The 20,364-nt window shown below is 30.8% G+C and overlaps 1 protein-coding gene across 4 annotated transcripts in view; it reads right to left on the reverse strand.

The window, feature by feature from the left end:
• LOC132739437 (MAPK/MAK/MRK overlapping kinase-like) overlaps window positions 1-20,364 on the reverse strand; it is a 34,005-nt gene that overhangs the window by 8,656 nt on the left and 4,985 nt on the right. For 3 of the 4 annotated variants that reach the window (XM_060727156.1, XM_060727154.1, XM_060727157.1), the window contains exons 2-7: window positions 19,536-19,650; window positions 14,257-14,346; window positions 9,417-9,487; window positions 7,310-7,388; window positions 2,756-2,804; window positions 318-496 (exon numbers count right to left, since the gene is read on the reverse strand). In XM_060727156.1, coding sequence (XP_060583139.1) covers window positions 318-496; window positions 2,756-2,804; window positions 7,310-7,388; window positions 9,417-9,487; window positions 14,257-14,346; window positions 19,536-19,650 — 583 coding nt within the window. Of the gene's footprint in view, window positions 1-317; window positions 497-2,755; window positions 2,805-6,539; window positions 6,619-7,309; window positions 7,389-9,416; window positions 9,488-14,256; window positions 14,347-19,535; window positions 19,651-20,364 lie in introns of all 4 variants that reach the window. The other variant, XM_060727155.1, reaches the window with a different exon arrangement.

A 20,364-nucleotide genomic window follows, 5' to 3' on the forward strand; every position in this document is an offset into this window, starting at 1 on the left:
CACTTCACAATATTTTACTTTTAAATGCATTTTCAAAATTTTCATGAAAATTAGCATGAATCTGGAGGCATGCTGCTTTAATCAAAATGTAATAAGTTCTTTACAGATGTAAGATAATAAGTAAGTCTAACAAAGCAACCAAATTTAAAATCTTTATTATTCATTATTATAGTGTATTAAAAATAAAAGGTATGCATAATATTATATCTACCTACGCCAACTTTTTTTTAACTTGAAGTGTTTATAAATATAATTTCAATTCCAAAGAATGGTGTTTTTAAATACAAGAGTATATAGATGTTATAATAAGAAATTACCTAAGAATTTCAAAGAACACACAGCCTACACTCCACATGTCCATCTTATAAGTGTAATACCCGTCAGTGAGGAGACATTCCGGTGCACGATACCATCTTGTAGATATATACTCCGTGTAAGGCTGCTTAGAATAAATGCTGCGACATGAACCAAAATCTGCCAACTTTAACAAATCCTCCTGAAATAAACATTATTTGAAATTTAAACAAGAGCTGTCAGTAGGACAGCAACGCTCGACTATTCTTAGTGCTTGATAGTAAGAAACTAGAAATGTGTCCATAGGACACGGATGCCCCCACACGCCACTGTTCTGTCAATCTTATGACTCTAGGTCAAATATTTTTTGGACTACATGTGCCACAAGTTGAAAACTAAAAATCAACAAAGGGCCATAATTCTGTTAAATTTGGTCGCAGCAAAAATTCCTTCCTTTACTACAATCTACACCTTAAGGTTGTTCATCCCTGTAAGTTTAAGCAAAATCTGCCATCCGGTTTAAGAGGAGTTGCGTTCACAAAATTTCTACATAGTATATAGTGAAAAAATCAACAAAGGGCCATAATTCTGTTAAATTTGGTCGCAGCAAAAATTCCTTCCTTTACTACAATCTACACCTTAAGGTTGTTCATCCCTGTAAGTTTAAGCAAAATCTGCCATCCGGTTTAAGAGGAGTTGCGTTCACAAAATTTCTACATAGTATATAGTGAAAAAATCAACAAAGGGCCATAATTCTGTTAAATTTAGTTGCAGCAAAAATTCCTTCCTTTACTACCATCTACACATTAAGGTTGTTCATCCCTGTAAGTTTAAGCAAAATCTGCCATCCGGTTTAAGAGGAGTTGCGTTCACAAAATTTCTACATAGTATCTAGGGAAAAAATCAACAAAGGGCCATAATTCTGTTAAATTTGGTCACAGCGAAAATGCCTTCCTTTACTACCATCTACACATTAAGGTTGTTCATCCCTGTAAGTTTAAGGAAAATCTGCCATCCGGTTTTAGAGGAGTTGCGTTCACAAGATTTCGGGAAGTACGGACGGACGGACTGACGGACTGACGTATTGACGGACTGACGGACGGATGGACAAGTGCAACGCTATATGCTCCCACATTGTGAGGGCATAAAAATGCTTGATACAATTACCTTCTCCTGTTTACAGGTTGGGGTAATGATGGTGAACAAGTGTGCAAAGTTTCAAAGCCATATATCAATGGACATTGAAAATATTTGAACTATTACAAAAACTTTAACGTAAATTCTAAGTCGAAAAAGGAGCATGATTCTGTCAAAATGCTTGATACAGTTACCTCCTCCTGTTTACAGGTTTTGGTCATGATGGTGAACAAGTGTTCAAAGTTTCAAAGCCATATGTCAATGGACTTTGAAAATATTTGAACTATTACAAAAACTTTAACGTAAATTCTAAGTCGAAAAAGGGGCATAATTCTGTCAAAATGCTTGATACAGTTACCTCCTCCTGTCTACAGGTTGGGGTCATGATGGTGAACAAGTGTGCCAAGTTTCAAAGCCATATGTCAATGGACTTTGAAAATATTTGAACTATTACAAAAACTTTAACGTAGATTCTAAGTCGAAAAAGGGGCATAATTCTGTCAAAATGCTTGATACAGTTACCTCCTCCTGTCTACAGGTTGGTTTCATGATGGTGAACAAGTGTGCAAAGTTTCAAAGCCATATGTCAATGGACTTTGAAAATATTTGAACTATTACAAAAACTTTAACGTAAATTCTAAGTCGAAAAAGGGGCATAATTCTGTCAAAATGCTTGATACAGTTACCTCCTCCTGTCTACAGATTGTGGTCATGATGGTGAACAAGTGTGCCAAGTTTCAAAGCCATATGTCAATGGACTTTGAAAATATTTGAACTATTACAAAAACTTTAACATAAGTGGTTACGCCGACGCGGACACCAACGCCGACGCTCGGGTGACTACAATAGCTCTACTTATTCTTATCGAATAGTCGAGCTAAAAATTGTTTTCATTAAACAAGGGTTATCTTGAAATTCTTGCAAACTTCATCATATTAGACACTGTGAACTATTCAATTTAACTTGACCAGCAGACAATTCTGCTAGAAGAATTAATGCCAAGTATGGGATCAATTTTCAGATTTTCTAGATATTGCATGTTTTTAAACATATTTGTATTAAGGTTTGGTATGAATAACTATTGACTTTTTGCAAAAGGAAATTGCAATTACTGAAAATTTATGTTCTAGTAACTGGATGCAAAACATGAAAGTTACTTAAAGTAAAGCTACACTACATGTACCTACTGTATGGCCTATTAATGTATATATGAAAATACATATGTATAAAGGACTGGTATACTGAAGAAAATAGTAATTTTTAAATCCCAAAGTTCTAATAAATATAAAAGTCATAAACAGAAATAAAACAAACTTTAGTATACCTTTATAAGGATATTTTCAGGTTTAACATCCCTGTGAAAAATGCCATTTCTGAAATAGAATATGTCAATGGTGCAGAAAATATGCTGAAATTTAACAAAAATTAAGCGTTTCTAGATTCCTATACAAATCACTTGAAAGCTTAAAACAGTTTTTAAATAAAATTTTTGATTTATATAATTTTTAGTACATTAATTGTTCAATGAATTTACTTTAACAATATATTTGAGAGGGGGGAGGGGGGTAATTAAAGATTTTTATATATTCATGATTAATGAAATCCTAAGAGAAAAATATTTTTTATGATGTATGTATAGTAAGTACCATAGTTGTAAGGTAGTATCAGATAATTATTTAAAAAAAAATTAGCCTATCTCTAAGTTATATGAGACAGGATAGGGCACCTTGATTAAGAATCACAAATATTTTGTATAAACCATCCAAATGGCTTCCACATCCTGGCATAGCAGGATCTGAAACCACTGTAATGACTAAATGCATAAAGGACCACAATCATTACAGGAAAGAAGCCCCATATAAATTTAAATAAATAAAATTAATCAGTAACATCAATATACATGTACATGCAAATAAATGAATTAATATGTGCGATACAGAAGAAGCCAGAATTGAACTGAAAATTAAATAATATATAAAAAGTTATAGAACTTGAAAACAAATATGATAAAAGAGTAAAAATATTCAAGAAAAATAGAATTATATGTAATACACAATCTTTGTCAAGTTGACAGTCAAACAGGAAGTTAGCAATGTTAAGACAGATGTTTAGTAAGCTTTGGCAGAAGAAAAAACAAGTTTACAAGAACTTAATTGAAAATCAAAAACTTCTAAATCATAAACAGGCCACTTGTAATGCTACTTAATTTGGAAACTTAGTCTGAAATATGGTTTACCTTCTTAGACAGAAATAAAATAATTGTTTTTCTAATATATACTAATGTGTGCATTTTCAACAACTTTAAACATTAAAGATATCAAATTTTCCAGATTATGTGTAATTTTGACAAAATATTCATAAACAATAAACTTCAGTTCAATCAAAGGATTAAATAATACAGTTACAAACACTTAAACAAAAAAGTTCATTAAGTACATATTGGAACAGTTTCAAAGATACAAACTATGATGTGAAGATAGGTATATTTTCAAGGTCAACATGTGAAACAGTCATTACTTATATATCACATTCACACCAAAATATCATGCAAATATATATCATTGTTGCTCTTTGTGAAAGATCAAGATCCTTTAATTTAAGCTATTTTTTGGGCTTATTTCTTCTGTGTAGACAGTTTCATTGAATTCTATTGCACAATTAAAAGATGTGGCGCATTAAAATTCCTGTAATTCTTAACCTGTAAATACCCAATATAGCCTTTATAAGCAATACATGCAAACTTTGCAAACTTCATGCTAAATATCATAAAAATGCAAATGTTAACTTACAACTTAAATTTTTGTTTTAAAAAATTGGACAATACAGGGAAAATAATTATATTTTTATTAGAATTTTCAATTCAGAATATTTAACTCTTAGCTTGCTGGTGGCACTTGAATCTAACCATGTGACCAGAATCTTACCATGTGACAAGAATCTTAAACCATGTGACCAGAGTCTAATCATGTGACCAGAATCTTAAACCATGTGACCAGAATCTAACCATGTGACCAGAATCTAACCATGTGACAAGAATTTTAAACCATGTGACCAGAATCTTACCATGTGACTAGAATATAACCATGTGACCAGAATCTAACCATGTGACCAGTATCTTACCATGTGACCAGAATCTAACCATATGACCAGAACTTAACCATGTGACAAGAATCTAACCATGTGACCAGAATCTAACCATGTGACAAGTGCAAACTAAGATCATGACCTGGCACTGTTTTTTTTTAAATTTTCCCCTAAAATGATGAGGTTCTGTTGACAAGTCCATTTAATATATTAACATAGGTATGGGTTTATGGGGTAATCATAAAAAAGTCATACAAGGCAGTGCCTGTATCACATATTTGAAAATATCTATTAATGGATAAGGGACCAAAAACAAGAGTTGAACAAAACTTTATAACTACTGTGATATATGACAATGTTTGTTCTCCACTCCCCCTGTTGTAGATTATTTCATCTTTTATTTTTAATCATATTTCATTGAAAACATGAATAAATTTCCAAAATAAAAATATACATACTAAGGTTAGAAAGATAAAGATAAACAGAACGATATATAAAGGGGAAAAGCTAAAAGGCTGGTTAACATTATTAACAGTCCCCTGAATGACATAATATATTTTGGTATTTAAACTGTTAGCGGACATAATAAACTTGTGGTATAGGGCATTATGTATGGTAAACTTAAATGTTGAAGAAAGAAAACAAAATGGAGGTAACATTTGGTCAAGTCATACAATATCCTAAACAACTCATCTGACTTTGCTAAATCCAGCTAAATTATGTCATAGACCTGGCATATGTTATAATCTGCAACCAATATCTAAGGATTATAACACTTTACAAACAATACAATAACCAATCATAAAAACCATTCTGACCTTTAAACCTTGTCCATTCTTTGTACTGGTCAAGTTAAATAAAGGTATTTAAAAATCTGTCAGCGATTAAAGTCATATTGCATAAAGCTTGATGTACTTAATTTTTTACCTTATATCTTAAACACATGCTAAATATATATTCAAACTTATAAAGCATGTATAACTTGAACTAATTCTGTGCTTAGGTCATAGACCACTAAATCCCAACCTGCCAAATATTAAAAATTACATTTGTAATTATTTAATGTTCATTTGGCTAAATTTAACTGAAAGGATTGTTATTTGGAAACATCTGTTGATTTAGTAACAATTCTTATAATAATCTCTGTCAGTCTAACTGATAATGTATCGAAGCAATACCAAATCATATTGTAAGAATTTCCTGTTGGGCATGTAAGTTCCATAAAAATTGCCATTTTGTCTTTTGTTTCTACCAACTTAATCAAGTTAATATTGAATTTTCTATACATGTGAAATTCCCAGTTAATTCAACAGCTCTGCCACAATAAACATACTGGGACCTAGATATGTGCATGCTGTTTTACTAAAAGACCTTACAAAAGCAAACATTTTGATCAAGAAAAAAATAGATCTACTCCGGTGTAATATTTGGTGTATTAAACTTTGAGGGTTAATACAAAACAACTAAATTTCTATAGTTTGAAGGATATAGTTTGTCAAGTATAAAAATACTTTCCGCAGCATGAGACTGTCATATAATGTCTCTATCTAAATATATATTTCATTTACTCTTCAACCAAACATATAACAATTACTGTCTAATAAACTCAGAAACTCAAAGTTTTTGAGAAATGAAGCTGACCAATGTTACCAGAGGTCATGATAATTATAGATTCAGTCTTTTTTTCTTTTTGAAAAGTGGGGCCAAAAACATGACTAACTATTAAGCATGGCCTCTGTAAGTACAATTTTAGAATTTTAACCCTTAACTTGCTGGAACCAAATCTTTGCTGCCTGTTATTGAGCCAGTCTTACCAGGCTTTATACTGTTGGCTAACTAACTCCCTGAAATCCCTAAAATTAACAATGAACTGTTCCAAAAATTTAAGCTGGACTGTTGAAGTCCATTTAAGAAATTCAGCAGGTTAAAGGTTAATGAATATATGACATAAGCGTTAAACAAGCGAGCCTAAGCAGCAAGGCACACCACCAGTATCAGCACTGCTCACCAATGTTACCCCTCACCTATGCATGTGATCTACAGATTTACATAGCTGATACATGTACTTCTTCACCATATACTCTGGCAACAGGTGGCGCTTTCCTAACAACAACAACAACAATAACAAAGTTTTATTTTTATTTAACACATCTAAACTATTGTTTCTTCCATTTGTATAGATGTTTTGTTTTACATTTCAATAATTGCCAAAGTTTTTTTTATTTATTATGTTTCTTTTTATAGAACCCTTCCTTATAAGTTGCTGTTTTCTTATATGGGATTTAAGAAATAGTTAAGAACAGTAATCCTAACCTTTCATTAGATACATTGTGAATTACATTTCATGCAGAGGTGAAGAATAAATACTACCTAAGCACAAAAAAAATAAAGCTGGTATAAAATCAAATGAATCTAAATGTTAAAAAGTTTTTTAAACTCGTGACTTGAATTAACGATAGACTACCATGTCCAACTTGTTTAAAATAATCAAGACTAATTTTAGAAGCAGACACTGATCACCAAATTTCTGCTAAAAAACAACATTTAGAAATAAAAGAAAACTAAATAAAATTGACCCTGCTTAAACAATGTAAATATGAAAATGTCATGTTTTGATAAATTAAAAAAAACCCAACCTGATGGGAAGACCCAGAGCAGTTAAAAGAGAAAAGTGGTAAAGTGACTAATGAGAGATAAGTTGGATATAAGTGCAAATCTACTGGTAATAACTACACTCGGAGTGATACTACAGTAGCTAAGTGGTTGGTGGGTGGGGTGCTATATTTTCTCTTACCTATGCATGTGCTCAACTGATTTACACAGTTGATACATGTAATTTTTAACTTTTCTTTCTGGTAAATAGTGCCGCTTTCCTAAAATTCATTATTTGAAAAATCACATTTGTGTTTTAGATTATTATAAAGATATACTTGTGTATGCCTGTTTCACGAGACAAAATCATGGCACTAACTGTAGTTTTGGATTTTCCGAGAATAAGTCTTTATATTTCTATGTATTTCTCATGACCCTAGTATGCATCTTTAATATTGTATCTATTTTTAAATGAATAGTTGTAGACTGGTAAATGTATTTTATTTACTTTTAATAAGAATATAAATATTTGCAGCATAATTTTATTTACTCATACCAACAATGTTGTTTATATAGATCTTAAATATGCAAATCTAACAACTAATAGCATTTAATTTATTCGTGAAAAATGTTCCATTTTATCTTAACACTAATATAATGTTTTATACCAGAAGTATGTGTAGTCTGAACTAGCTCCAAGCAATTTTGTGCTTAATTTTCCTCTTAATTTATACTGAAATCCCTTACAATAACAATGGACAGGCCCAAATTCAAAAAAGGACCAGTCCATTATATAAATTCAGCAAGGGTAAGGGCTAAAACTAATATGACTTGCTAGTATAGACAAGTTTCAAAAGTCAATAAAGACATCATTGAAAAGTATTATCCTATTTCAAAAGGTGTATCGAATTCATCAAAGTGCACCATTCGCTCCTCAAAAGAATCTTTTAATCAGCATTATTCATGTGACATTTAATTAACTTTTGGCATTTTTCCTGAACAGTTTGATGGTAACATGAAGAATCAATGTATGTTTTGTAATTTCATCAATAATTCTGTACTTCCCACTTTTATTATTGTCCAAAGTTTCTAAGAAAACTGGAATGTGGTAACCTAGTTCCAATTTTGAATCAATACCTTGTTTGTTTTGTTTGGCCTGTATCCGTGGACCAATTTTCTGTACACATGTTCAATAATTAACATTAGTTACACATGCATTATTATAATATCAATTTCGAACCAATCATTTTCTCTTCTTACAACCCTATTTTTTCTTCATTCACGAGTACAATAAAGTTCTTAATTATTCACTTTTTTGTATTTAGTATCAATCTAATCGTTAAAACCATGAATAGAGCATGTATACTTTTGTTTCCATAATTGAAATATCTTTTGTGTAATAACGAGACTTTGGTCCCTTTATTTCTATTTGAGTCAGATATTTACTTTTGTTGAGCTTGTTTAGTTTAATGTATTTTACTGATAATCTGAAGAGTGATAATAAATATGGCTTTAAAATGTTACCAATATGCAATGTCAAATTAAATGTATGATACGAAATAAATGATGATCCATTCAATATCAGGACACTTATGTTTAATGCTACATAAGTCTACATTTTTCAACGGGTCTTGATCAAATATTATGATTTCTTGTATTCTTTGATTTGTACTGATAAATGTTTCGTTAAATATTTGACAATGAACTTGATATACATGTACAGTCATAAATATCTCATAGAAAGCACAAATACAACTTGTCTTACTTTGCTAATAGAGAATAGGTTTATTGTACATGTATGTGAAGATAAGTTTTTAAAAGATTTCTTTCAAGTGTGTATGTTTTTTTCCCTTTTACATTATTTTTTTTAACCAGTCTGCTTTCTGAACATTCAATTAGGCTGGTATAAAAAAACCTCAAAGTTTCTGTAAATTTTTCTTACAACAAACCAGAACATTTCAGTTGTGTTCATTAGCACAAGTTAATAGTTTATACTGAATTTAGTTTAGTTTGATTGTGTAGGAAGCTATATACACACTCTCAAATCCGTTCCTGGGACCAACCAGTACTGAGAAATGAGTGTAGTTTCTTGCTGAAGAAAAAACAATGGCTTGCCAATGAAAAGGTTTGACCCACATGGCTAGCAATCTTTAGATAACTAGTCTGGCATGTTGACCACCCAGCCATAGTAGGGTAGACTGTACTTAACTACCTCAAACTTTTATAATTTTACAATATTAACCATCAGAAACATGACAATTTTTACATTTTGTGAAATAAAAATTTAAGAAGGGAAAATGTTCACTTGCCTCTTATCAGCTCATAAATATTCATATCCATCAGCTCACATATCAGGACTAGAGTACCACTTTTCTTGTCACTGTAATCATAAAATGGAGAAATTCAATAAATCTATTAAACATATTAAAATGAAATATATGTCTCTCCATATGTACTTGAAAAATATCTAAGTACTTTAAAATGCTTCTGGATGGATTTGACAATTTCTAAAGTATTTACAACCACCTTGATAAAATACAAGCTTTATAATGTGAAATTTTTGTAATATCACTTGCATAGTTTATCATATGAGCAGCGTCACGACAAAACCAACATAGTGTGTTTGGGAACAGCATTGATCCAGACCAGCCTGCGCATTCGCGCAGTCTGATTAGGATCTATGCTGTTCGCTGTCAGCTTCTCTACTTGTTATAGGGTTTGTAAGCGAACAGCATGGCTCCTGATCAGACTGCGCGGATGCACAGGCTGGTCTGAATCCATGCTGGTCGCAAACGCACTAAGTTGGTTTTGTCGTGACGCGGCTCAATTATCATGTGTATTCTTCTTCAATGAACTCAACATGACCAGTGACTTTTACAGAAGATAGTCCAATACACTATCTTGCTGATAATTTGAGGCAAGGGGTCTAAAGCTGCTTGACTGACCTGATAACATATTTCAAGAAAATCAACCTTGAGAAAAATGTACTAAGATTTTAAGAAATGTAAAAATATTCAAAACTAAAGAAATATTTTACATATTATATACCATTAATGACTGATTTTTAGATATTTATCACCCTATGTCTTCTGTATTATTAACACAGTAAGGTCTATTTTTTGCTGGACAATTATATTCATAATTTTAGTAGATTTTATGTGAAAATTATTTTCTTGTTCACTTGACAATATTCTACTTTTCATCAAAATTAGCATGAATATGGAGGCATGCTGCTTTAAGTTCCACTGACACAATATAAAGGTCATACGGTGACTTTCAACTTTTATTGGATGAGAAAGACCTCGGGTGCCTCTCTTTGCATTATTTAGACAACATCAGTCATTTGAGTAGAAGGGCAATTTAACCTTCTTAAACCTAGCTAGATTGGTTCTTCACATAAAGAATTAAAGACACTGGCTGTGATAGTGGTGAAAAAAGTCAAGACTTAACAAATTGTTGAAGACTGCCCTTTGCTAATAAAGATAATACATTTAATACTTAATCTTATAAGAGACATTATGTACTATAAAAATCTTTTTCCTTTTTAACAATATCAGAGCAACCAGATTCTTTTTTTTCCCCATTTTTCAGCAGCCATTAGTAGTATATGATAATCAGTGCCAGAAGAACTAGGTCTTACAGAATTAAAGTCCATGGACATGAATGAAAACAAGCAAGTCTCCATATTAAACATTTCTAACATTTTTCATCTAACTAAACTCTGCTATGAAAACTAGTTAAATATCAGCAAGTTATCAATAAATTTTCATAACCAAGGCTTATGTTTATAAGCTTTTGGTTTTATGCTTTATCTGCTTAAGCTTTAACTTATCTAAGATCTGTGTGGCACTCTTATACAAAATAAATATTAATGTAGCAATTACAATCCTGTAAATATATTTATATTGTTTATTAAATACATTTATATTATATAAACAATCTGTTGTTTTTTCAGAAGGTAACAACATTTAACTTAAGTGTTCAAATACAATTTGTATGGACAACAACTATGGGAAATCTTTGTCTTGACATACTATTCCTACACTACAGTATATAGCCTATAAAGTAAACAAGGGAAAATTGCAATAAAAAATACTAGTACTAATATAATTTTAAATATGAAAAACAATACATGTATTTCATAGTACAATGCATAATTATACCAATCAAACAATTTTTCACTGAAACCATAACAGTTTGAAACTTTTCTGGCAACATTAAATGATCAATTAATTACAAGCTCTTCTTTCAGAGATAAATTGAAAGTGGCCACAAAATAACCTAACAGTAACTTCTGTACAGGTACTTTTGAGTGAAACTGAGATTTTTAAAGAGACTTTATTCTCAAATTTTCTATTTAAACTGTACCTAAGATCTAGTGTAAAATTCCTAACATAATAAATCAAATGATTATTTACCAATAACCCTTATTCTCTTATATTTCATAAATCCTAAAACACACCGTAGGGAACGTGTTACAGTATCGCCTTTTTCGGTTACAGTATAGAATTTTCAAGATGGAGGATTATTTATGGGAAAAGATGTAGGTGATTTTTATTCAGGTCCATACTACTAGTAGTTTAGTTTCTAAAAGATGTTTTTGTGCTTTGCTTGTAAGGAACAGAATCCGGTATCTAGTCATATATTTCTTCAGACCCTGCACTGCAGATTTATCTCTATATTGTCTCATAAATGTGCAGATTTGAAGGTTTAAAAATTTGAATCGGGAGACCAACGCATTTTTTCCCCATTCCGACATTATTTAAGCATGCCTAGATAAAGTAAATCTACAAAACGTTAGTCCTTTGTGTTTAGAAACGTTTATAAAAGTAAATGACCAGTTGAACCTATTTTCCTGTTGGTAAAATGCGTTTGAAAAAATAAACAATGTTACAGTATAGAGCGAGGTTAATTTTGAAGGGTTACAGCATAGACCTAGCGACTTTGATACAATTTTGTTACAGTTTATACCCAGATTTCGGTTACAGTTTAGATACTTGCCAAATTTCAAACAAAGTTCGTGTATCCATTATTTTTATGAAATAACTCATTCCTTTCTATTTAATACATTCTTGAAAGGTTGTATTACTTTTTTTCTTCAGCAGAACAGTTATAGTTTGCTATTTTTTTTACTTTAAGTTTCAGATTGAGACTTTTTGCAGAATAAGTAATGTCCTAAGTAAGGACTGTTTTCACGACAACAACAGTAACTTTTATCGAATTGTATTGAGGGAAGAAAGATTATTGCTTGATTTCATTACACATTATAATAATGCCTATTAGTAATAAAATAGAGAAAAAAGATTCCTTAACAGAAGTCCAACACGGAAAACATGAAAATGTTGCAGGATCAGTTTTGATTAAACCTGTTCATGGACGGTAGTGGTAACTGCAAGCTACCGTCCAAGCCGCCTAGCACCGGCTTCAGCAGAATTTACATTAAACATGAACTGGTACACTTTAGATTTTTTAACATCTGTGGATGTGTTCATATGGCGGTTATCATGGAATCTTCAATGTGACACGTTATTGCCATTCTATGAAAAGCGGCATATTAGGTTAAAAATTTCGTGTGCCCTAAAGAATACAATGAGTGAAACTAAATAAAATGAAATTTTGAGAGGGGATTGCATGTTATGAAGCCTGCATACCATAGATAAGCTGTCAAAAGACACAATTGACAAGAGGCACTACCCTAAGAATGATTAAACAGTATTTGAGTGAGCAATGTTTCAACCTTAATTTTTATTTTAAGTTGGAATTTCCATCTACCATAATGTATTTTGTAAGTATTTAAAAGGGTTTGTTACGTTTGGCTTTCTTGGATTTTAAGTTTCAACGACACTGAGGTCATGTGAAAACATTCCTGCTATAGTGTAAAGAAAGACCCCAGAATCCCTTTGGGAAACATTTCAGACACGAGTGGGCACTTGACTAGATCCACCGACCTTCCGTAAATTAGCTTGATAGATTCCTCACATACAAAGAATCCAAAGTCATGACTGGATTTCAACTACAGCAGTAAATGAAAGATAATTTGAAGGCGACGGCCTTATCCCGACTCTGCCACTTTTGTGTACCTCCATCAGGCTCACTATAGAGAAGATATTGTAATTGTCTGACCTTAATTTATGCTCTATAACTTTCAATATTATTTTCTTTTTCAGAAACATGAAAACTGCTATACAGAATGTCTGAAATAAGAAAAAACGACTTTTTATTAAATAATGACAAAATAATCGTAAATTTAACAAAGAAGCATTCGAAATGACGCCATGATCATGATTTGATTTGAATGCTTTTAGTTCGAGACGAGAAGGGTCTTTAAACATTGCCTTTTTTCAAAATCTATAATTTGGGTTTTCGTATCCCCGATTGCAACCGAAACCATTTGAACAACTAATTGGTAGAAAGTCATGTAAATTTCATCACATTTAGTCAAGTAGTTACTGAGCGGATGATATAGAACACACATGTGTACGACAGACGGACGAATAGCCATCGGGCCAATAAGCTCACAGAGATTTAAAAGTCTATGTAACATTCATACATTTTACCTAGTATATATAGAAAATATCGAAGTCTAAACTGTAACCGAAATCTGAGTATAAACTGTAACAAAATCGGATAAAAATCGCTAGGTCTATGCTGTAACCCTGCACAAATCACCCCGCTCTATACTGTAACATTGTTTATTTTTTCAAATGCATTTAACGAACAGGAAAATAGGTTCAACTGGTCATTTACTTTTATAAACGTTTCCTAACATAAAGGACGTACGTTTTGTAGATTTACTTTTTCTAGGCATGCATAAATAATGTCGAAATTGGAGAAAAATGCGCTGGTCTCTCGATTCAAATTTTCAAACATTCAAATCTGCATATTTTTTAGACAATATAACGATAAATCTGTGGTGCAGAGCCTGACGAAATATATTACTAGGTACCGGATTCTGTTCCTTACAAGCAAAGCACAAAAACATCTTTTAGAAACTAAACTACTTGTAGTATGTACCGGAATAAAAATCACCTACCTGTCCTCCCAACAAATTATCCTCCATCTTTAAAATTCTATACTGTAACCGAAAAAGGCGATACTGTAACACGTTCCCTACGGTGAAAACACAATAAAACACAAAAACAAACTTACAAAATGACCTCCTCAAGTTCAAGGATGTTGGCATGGTTTGCCAGTCTCCTCATAGCTTGAATTTCTCGTAAATTATTTACTTGATCCAAACTGAAAATAAAAAAATAACAAAAATTATATAAAAATATTTAACTTTATTTTGACAACTTTTATAAAAGTTGTAGTTCCAGCTATAATGAAAAACATACATGTACAAAACAATTTTATATATTGAATAGTGAATACCTTATCTACACATGAGCATTACTTTGAGCAAAAACTCACTTTCAGGGGCAGATAACTCAAAAAGTAGAATGGTGACCCCCCCCCCCCCTATTTATTTTCATTAATTTGTTTCAATCATGATTCACTGTAAATTTTCCTACTTGTATTTGTAAAAACAATACACTACTACCAGAAACATCTATAACAAAACAAGGCAAAGGTAAGAAGCAGACATGTTAAATTTAAGGTACATAACTTATAATAATAGACTGTACACCAGGTTTACATGGAAAAGGAACTGACTTATTTAATCAAATGAGAGACTTGGCTGAATTAACTCTGACAGACCATCTTATACAACTTTGTCTTGCCTTTGTTGATTTCTGTTTTTTGTTGTTTTTGGGTTTTTTGTTGTTTTTTTGTTGTTGTTTCTTTGTTGTTTTTTTTGCTGAGCTTTAAACTACACTGTCCAGCTTTACTAATGGAGGACAAGAAGACTGGGCCCCTCCTAGCATTAATTCAAGCATGTACGGTAAACTAGTTATACAGAAATAGTATGTTGTTAGTAGGGTGGCTATAAACAAGATGTAGTAACATCAAAGAGTCCCTGCTGCACCATACATCAACACTTACATCATAATATAACTCCTAAACCTCATATTATATTAATATACTAGGCCATATTTGTACATAATAAACAAACATTCTCTTATATAAACATACCAAACAAAGCTTGAACAATATACTTTAAAACTTATTCAATTTTCAAATACACACAATTTTCTTTTTATTGTATTTCAGATAAATAAAATGTCTTAAATACACAGAAGAAACACTTATAGTGAAATAAAATGTAACAAAAGGGTTTTCATTATCTATAAACACGATTATGAAATATTTGGACAAACAAGTAACGTAAAAACAGAAATATATACACATATAAAGCTTCAATAATGAAAATTTTCATTTTTTCTGAAAATGTTTAGAAGCATTGTCTTAAATGGACGAAAAAATAAGTTATTTCCGTTAGTAAAAATACATATTCATATCTTTAAAAAGATAATGTTCTTATTTTTTCTCAAAAATTCATTTTCAATGTTCACTATGCACAATGCAAGACTTTATTTGTGTATTTTGACCATTTGACCTGTTTCAGTGATAATAAAACATCTATTTCCAGGTCAGCCATCTTATCCATGCAGTCATGACCAGACAATATCGTTATAAATCTGATTAATTTTATCCTTTTTTATCGAAATCTCTTGAAATTAACATTGAACAATAGAGAGGTTTTTATTTAGTTGTTTTTTTTGTACTTTTATATTACACTGACACTGTAATGTCATATGATGACTTCAGCTTTACTGGTTATTATTTTTCATATTAATTCAGGCACTAGCAGGCACCTGAGTAGAATCATGGACGTTCCATAAGCTAGCTGGATCTAAGCTTCTTCACAAGAAAGAATTCAAAGACTCTGGCGAGATTCGAATCCAGGGCAGTAAGGTGCAGAGATAAGGGGGAAGAGTTTTTAATATACAGGAGCACAAGTCTATTACATAAATTCAGCAAGGAAAGAATGATCACTACTCTCCTGATCAATTTTTTTTTATCTTTTAAAACCATATCGTCATTAAAGACATAAATCTTTACTAAGCTAAACTGGAGATCATGTTCAATGACATAATGTATTTACTCTAATTCCTATTTACGGTAAGGTTCAGTGCCATACTGACTCCAGATAAACGCCATTATAAACTTGATATAATGTCGAAAAATCTGGGTAAACAAAAGCTTGAATGAATATTCAATGACAATGTCAAATAGGATGAATTGAGGGGTTAATATATAAGTATTATATATATAACCCTCTTTACATAAGAATAGAATAAAATCAAATGAAAAGTTATAATTTTCTAATAAACGAATATAATAACTCTCAAAGTAAATGTTAACAATATCATGACACAGAATTTAAAAATGTATAGGCTGAAAATAAAATCATGATATTTTTTTATGTTTTACTGGCAATAAAACCATAATGTTAAACTGTAAATGATAATTTATGGCATTTAAAAAGATTCAAATACACAATGTAGTCTAGAACTACCGGTATTATTAAGTGAACTTGGTACTAAAACAAATATACATACAGAACTTAATATAGTGTTCTAGAACCATGGTGACATTATATTTTACTTGATTTGGAGTTCAGAAACTAAAATGAACAGAAATAGAATATGATTATGTTATAAGAATGAACAGATATTATTTATACCTGATTTACTTAGTGCTCAGGAACTAAAATAAATATATACAGTATACTGATATCAATGATTTAGTAAGTTTTTAGAAACTAAAATGAATAGAGAACTTCATCTTTTGTTTTAGAATTAGAATTAACTTATAATGTATATGTTTTAGCATTTTAAGTATGGTTTATCATACTACTTTTCCCGTAACCTGACCAGAACTAAATAAAAGAAGTTTATTTCAGAAGTTAACCAATAAACTTTACAACACATTTTAGAAACCACCCAAAATGAATCTTTCATCATATTTTGTTATAAAATATCAACATCGCACATCAACCTCAAAAATTATATTCTTACATTAAGCATTAAAATTGTCAGAATGGTGTAAATAAAAAGGACTTTCAAACATGCTTCATAGCTTATGGTTACGGTACAAAATAAGGATTTAGACATGTAAACATGTATAAAAGACATTTATTTACCCTATCACAGATCAATAGAGATATAAAATCAATGATCGCCAAAAACTTCTCTATTTTACATTATGGATATTCCATTAACGAAAATGATACTAAATTTAATGTGGTTCACAGGATTTAAATCCCCAAATAGCGTCAAACATTAATTTGATAAGATAGCATTGTGGTATCAAATAAATATCTCGCCAAAATCATTTTAAGATACAAAATTTAACAGACATCTATTATCACAAATATCTATAAGATTACAACTGTATGATAAACTATTTATAAAGAAATAACTTTGACCAAAAAAGGATTGTAAATCAGGCAAAGAACTAAAATTTTAAGAAAGTAAAAATGAAAATTTATTATTTTCTAAACTTTTATGACAAAATAAGAGGGTACTATAAAATAATAATTGTGATAAACATTTTCCCTATCTTTAATCATACACAAATACATTTAGAATCAATATTTGTGGGGGGTTTTTTTAATCATCATAAATATTAAAGTTTGAAGCATACTGGCAAAATAAGACTCAAAGAGTTTTTTCATGTTTCTATCTTAGCAACCTTGACCTTTGACCAACTTATTAAAAAAAATTCCTATGGAAATCAATATGAAATGATAGGTTGAACATTGTTCTATTAAAATGTAACTGTCACTCTGAACTATAGACACAAACAACGATAAGGTTCATCAACTTAATATGGCAAATTTCATGATGAACTTTACATTTCAATTACTGACTCCTGAAATCTGGGAGTCTTCTATGTAAAAAGGACAATATATCTTACTAAATATTATAGCCTTTAGGTAAAAAATTTCTCCAGTTCTTAGATTTGACCTTTGACCTATTGACCCAAACTACAAAATGACAATGAATAACAGCAAAAATCAAATGAAGTTTGAAGGCTAATAGGGCAGTGTCATTTAATATTTAACTAAATCCTGGCAAGACGAGTTGACAGACTGACTTGACTAAGCATCTGAAAATCAAAGTATCCCTTGAATGGGGTTTAATAAGCTTTTTGTGATAAAAATAGATTTTTTTGTTTTCTTTGCTGAATTTATGTAAAGACAGTGAGTATGCCCTGCTTTGAATCTGAAACTTGTCAGTTATTATTTAATATTTCAATATTTAAAATACGTCCGAGTTGAGCAGAAATTGATCATGTTGCTTAGTACAACTAATTAGGCTTGTCAGAGACTATGATATACTGTAATGGTTCACCAATAGGAAAAAAAAACAGTTGGACAAATGGGTCAAACCGTTTTACGCCCAATTAATAAGGCTACATGTAGCTCTACATCAGTGGTCAAGACCTGTTTTTAGGAAGACTAGCACTTTGGAAATAAATCGTTAAATTTGGCAAAAGTTTTTCATTTACTAAAAAGACATGTGCCAGACATTGGAAGTAAAACAAATTGCAAAAGAGAAATTGGCAAAAAAAATGTAACTGTTGTTGAATTAATCCATTAAGTTTTGTTGTTATGCACAGACTGGCAATTGATTCACGAAGTTTCTGACTTATATGTGTTCAAATTATTTTTTCAAATACTGTCATTCCTTGTCAACATTCTATATTTTACTTAAAAATATCAATTAGGTCTTACAGTATGATTTTGCCATAATGTTGGGTAAAGATATGGTAATTTGTACAGTATAAGGTTTCAACTGGCCGCCACAATTTTTTTTTTAAAAGTAGCAAATAAGGTAGGGTTTATGAGGGTGGGGGAAGTTGTCCCTCTCTCTTATTCTAATCTTAATTTTATTTTTTTTAAAAGCATCATGAACAGCATGCCTGGAGCATAAACAATATTTAAAGATGTAAAACTGTACATTGTTAACAATGATGTGTTTAAAAAGGATAAAACCTAATGTATTTTCATTAAATGTTTTAACAAACACCTCATATAAGTCTCTCTAATAAATATTAGTTGTTACATTGGCATACATGAGAAATCTGTTTACATTAATGCTTTCAAACAATTTCATTAGGAACAGTCAAAGACCTGCCTACAGGAAAATTGTCTTCTGATATATTTTATAGGTGGGTTCTTGAAACATGTATCTACACAAATATTGGGCTACTTCACTGTACTTGTGACAAGATTCCCTCATGTAGTATTTATTTGAGGGTGATCTTGTGAACATGTAATTACTAAAATTTGTGTATAGTATGTTTGTTTAATAATGAATGATAACACAATTGAACACACAAACATGTACATGTAGGTTAAAAGGCTGAAATATATCATAAAAGATCAGACAAAATTCAAAAGACCATCTGATGTCATCTAAAACAATGGTCATTGACCACAATAGCTTAAAAATTGTGGCTAATTGTCAAATTACCTGTCATAATTCTGCTTCATCTTTTTGCAGGCCCAATATGAGCCATCTTTTATGTTTTGGCATTTTAGCACCTCTGAAAAGGTGCCTTCACCTTTCTTCCCAAGGATACGATATTCTGAAATAATTTTTTTTTAAAAGTTAGTTATAATCTCAAAAATTTTCAGTCATGCAGAACACCCATACTTTCATTTGTCAACTATTGTACATGTATGTAATAAAGTATATGGACAAATCAAGGCAAAGTTAATATAATAACATCTATTGTTGAAAATATAAAGACACTAGATTTGTATAATATTTTATGATACTTTCTGATAAAATGCTGACAATACAGTATGAGTTACTTTTAAAATATACTAAATTTTCATAAGTTTTTACACTGTTATACAGAATTAAATCACCGTTACAATTTGATTGATTTTTAAAATCATAACACCAAGAAAATTATTACTTTTTAACATTATGATTTCCTTAGAAACATGTAAAGAAATGAAATCAAAATGAACAATGTCTTGTGTATTGCATGGTCAAACTTTTCTATTTATGAAACAAGAAATGTCGAATGATACATATGCCCCACTTTCAAGCCCTTGACTCATACTTTTGGTAATTTTATTATAGAAACATGCCATAAAAGGGTACATGGAAGTGTTTAGTTAAGACTAATCAATAAATGAAATATGAAGACTTGGTAACTAATTGGTGTCAAGAGAATAAGCGGAAACCATTTTAACATTCAACGTTACTGTGACCTTGACCTTTGATCTAGTGACCTCAAAATCAATATGGATCATAATCTAGTGATGATCAATCAAAATGTGGATAACAA

Source organism: Ruditapes philippinarum, unplaced genomic scaffold (assembly GCF_026571515.1).
Source record: "Ruditapes philippinarum isolate M1 unplaced genomic scaffold, ASM2657151v2 ctg1123_1_1_1_1, whole genome shotgun sequence".
In the NCBI taxonomy this organism is placed as follows: domain Eukaryota; kingdom Metazoa; phylum Mollusca; class Bivalvia; order Venerida; family Veneridae; genus Ruditapes; species Ruditapes philippinarum.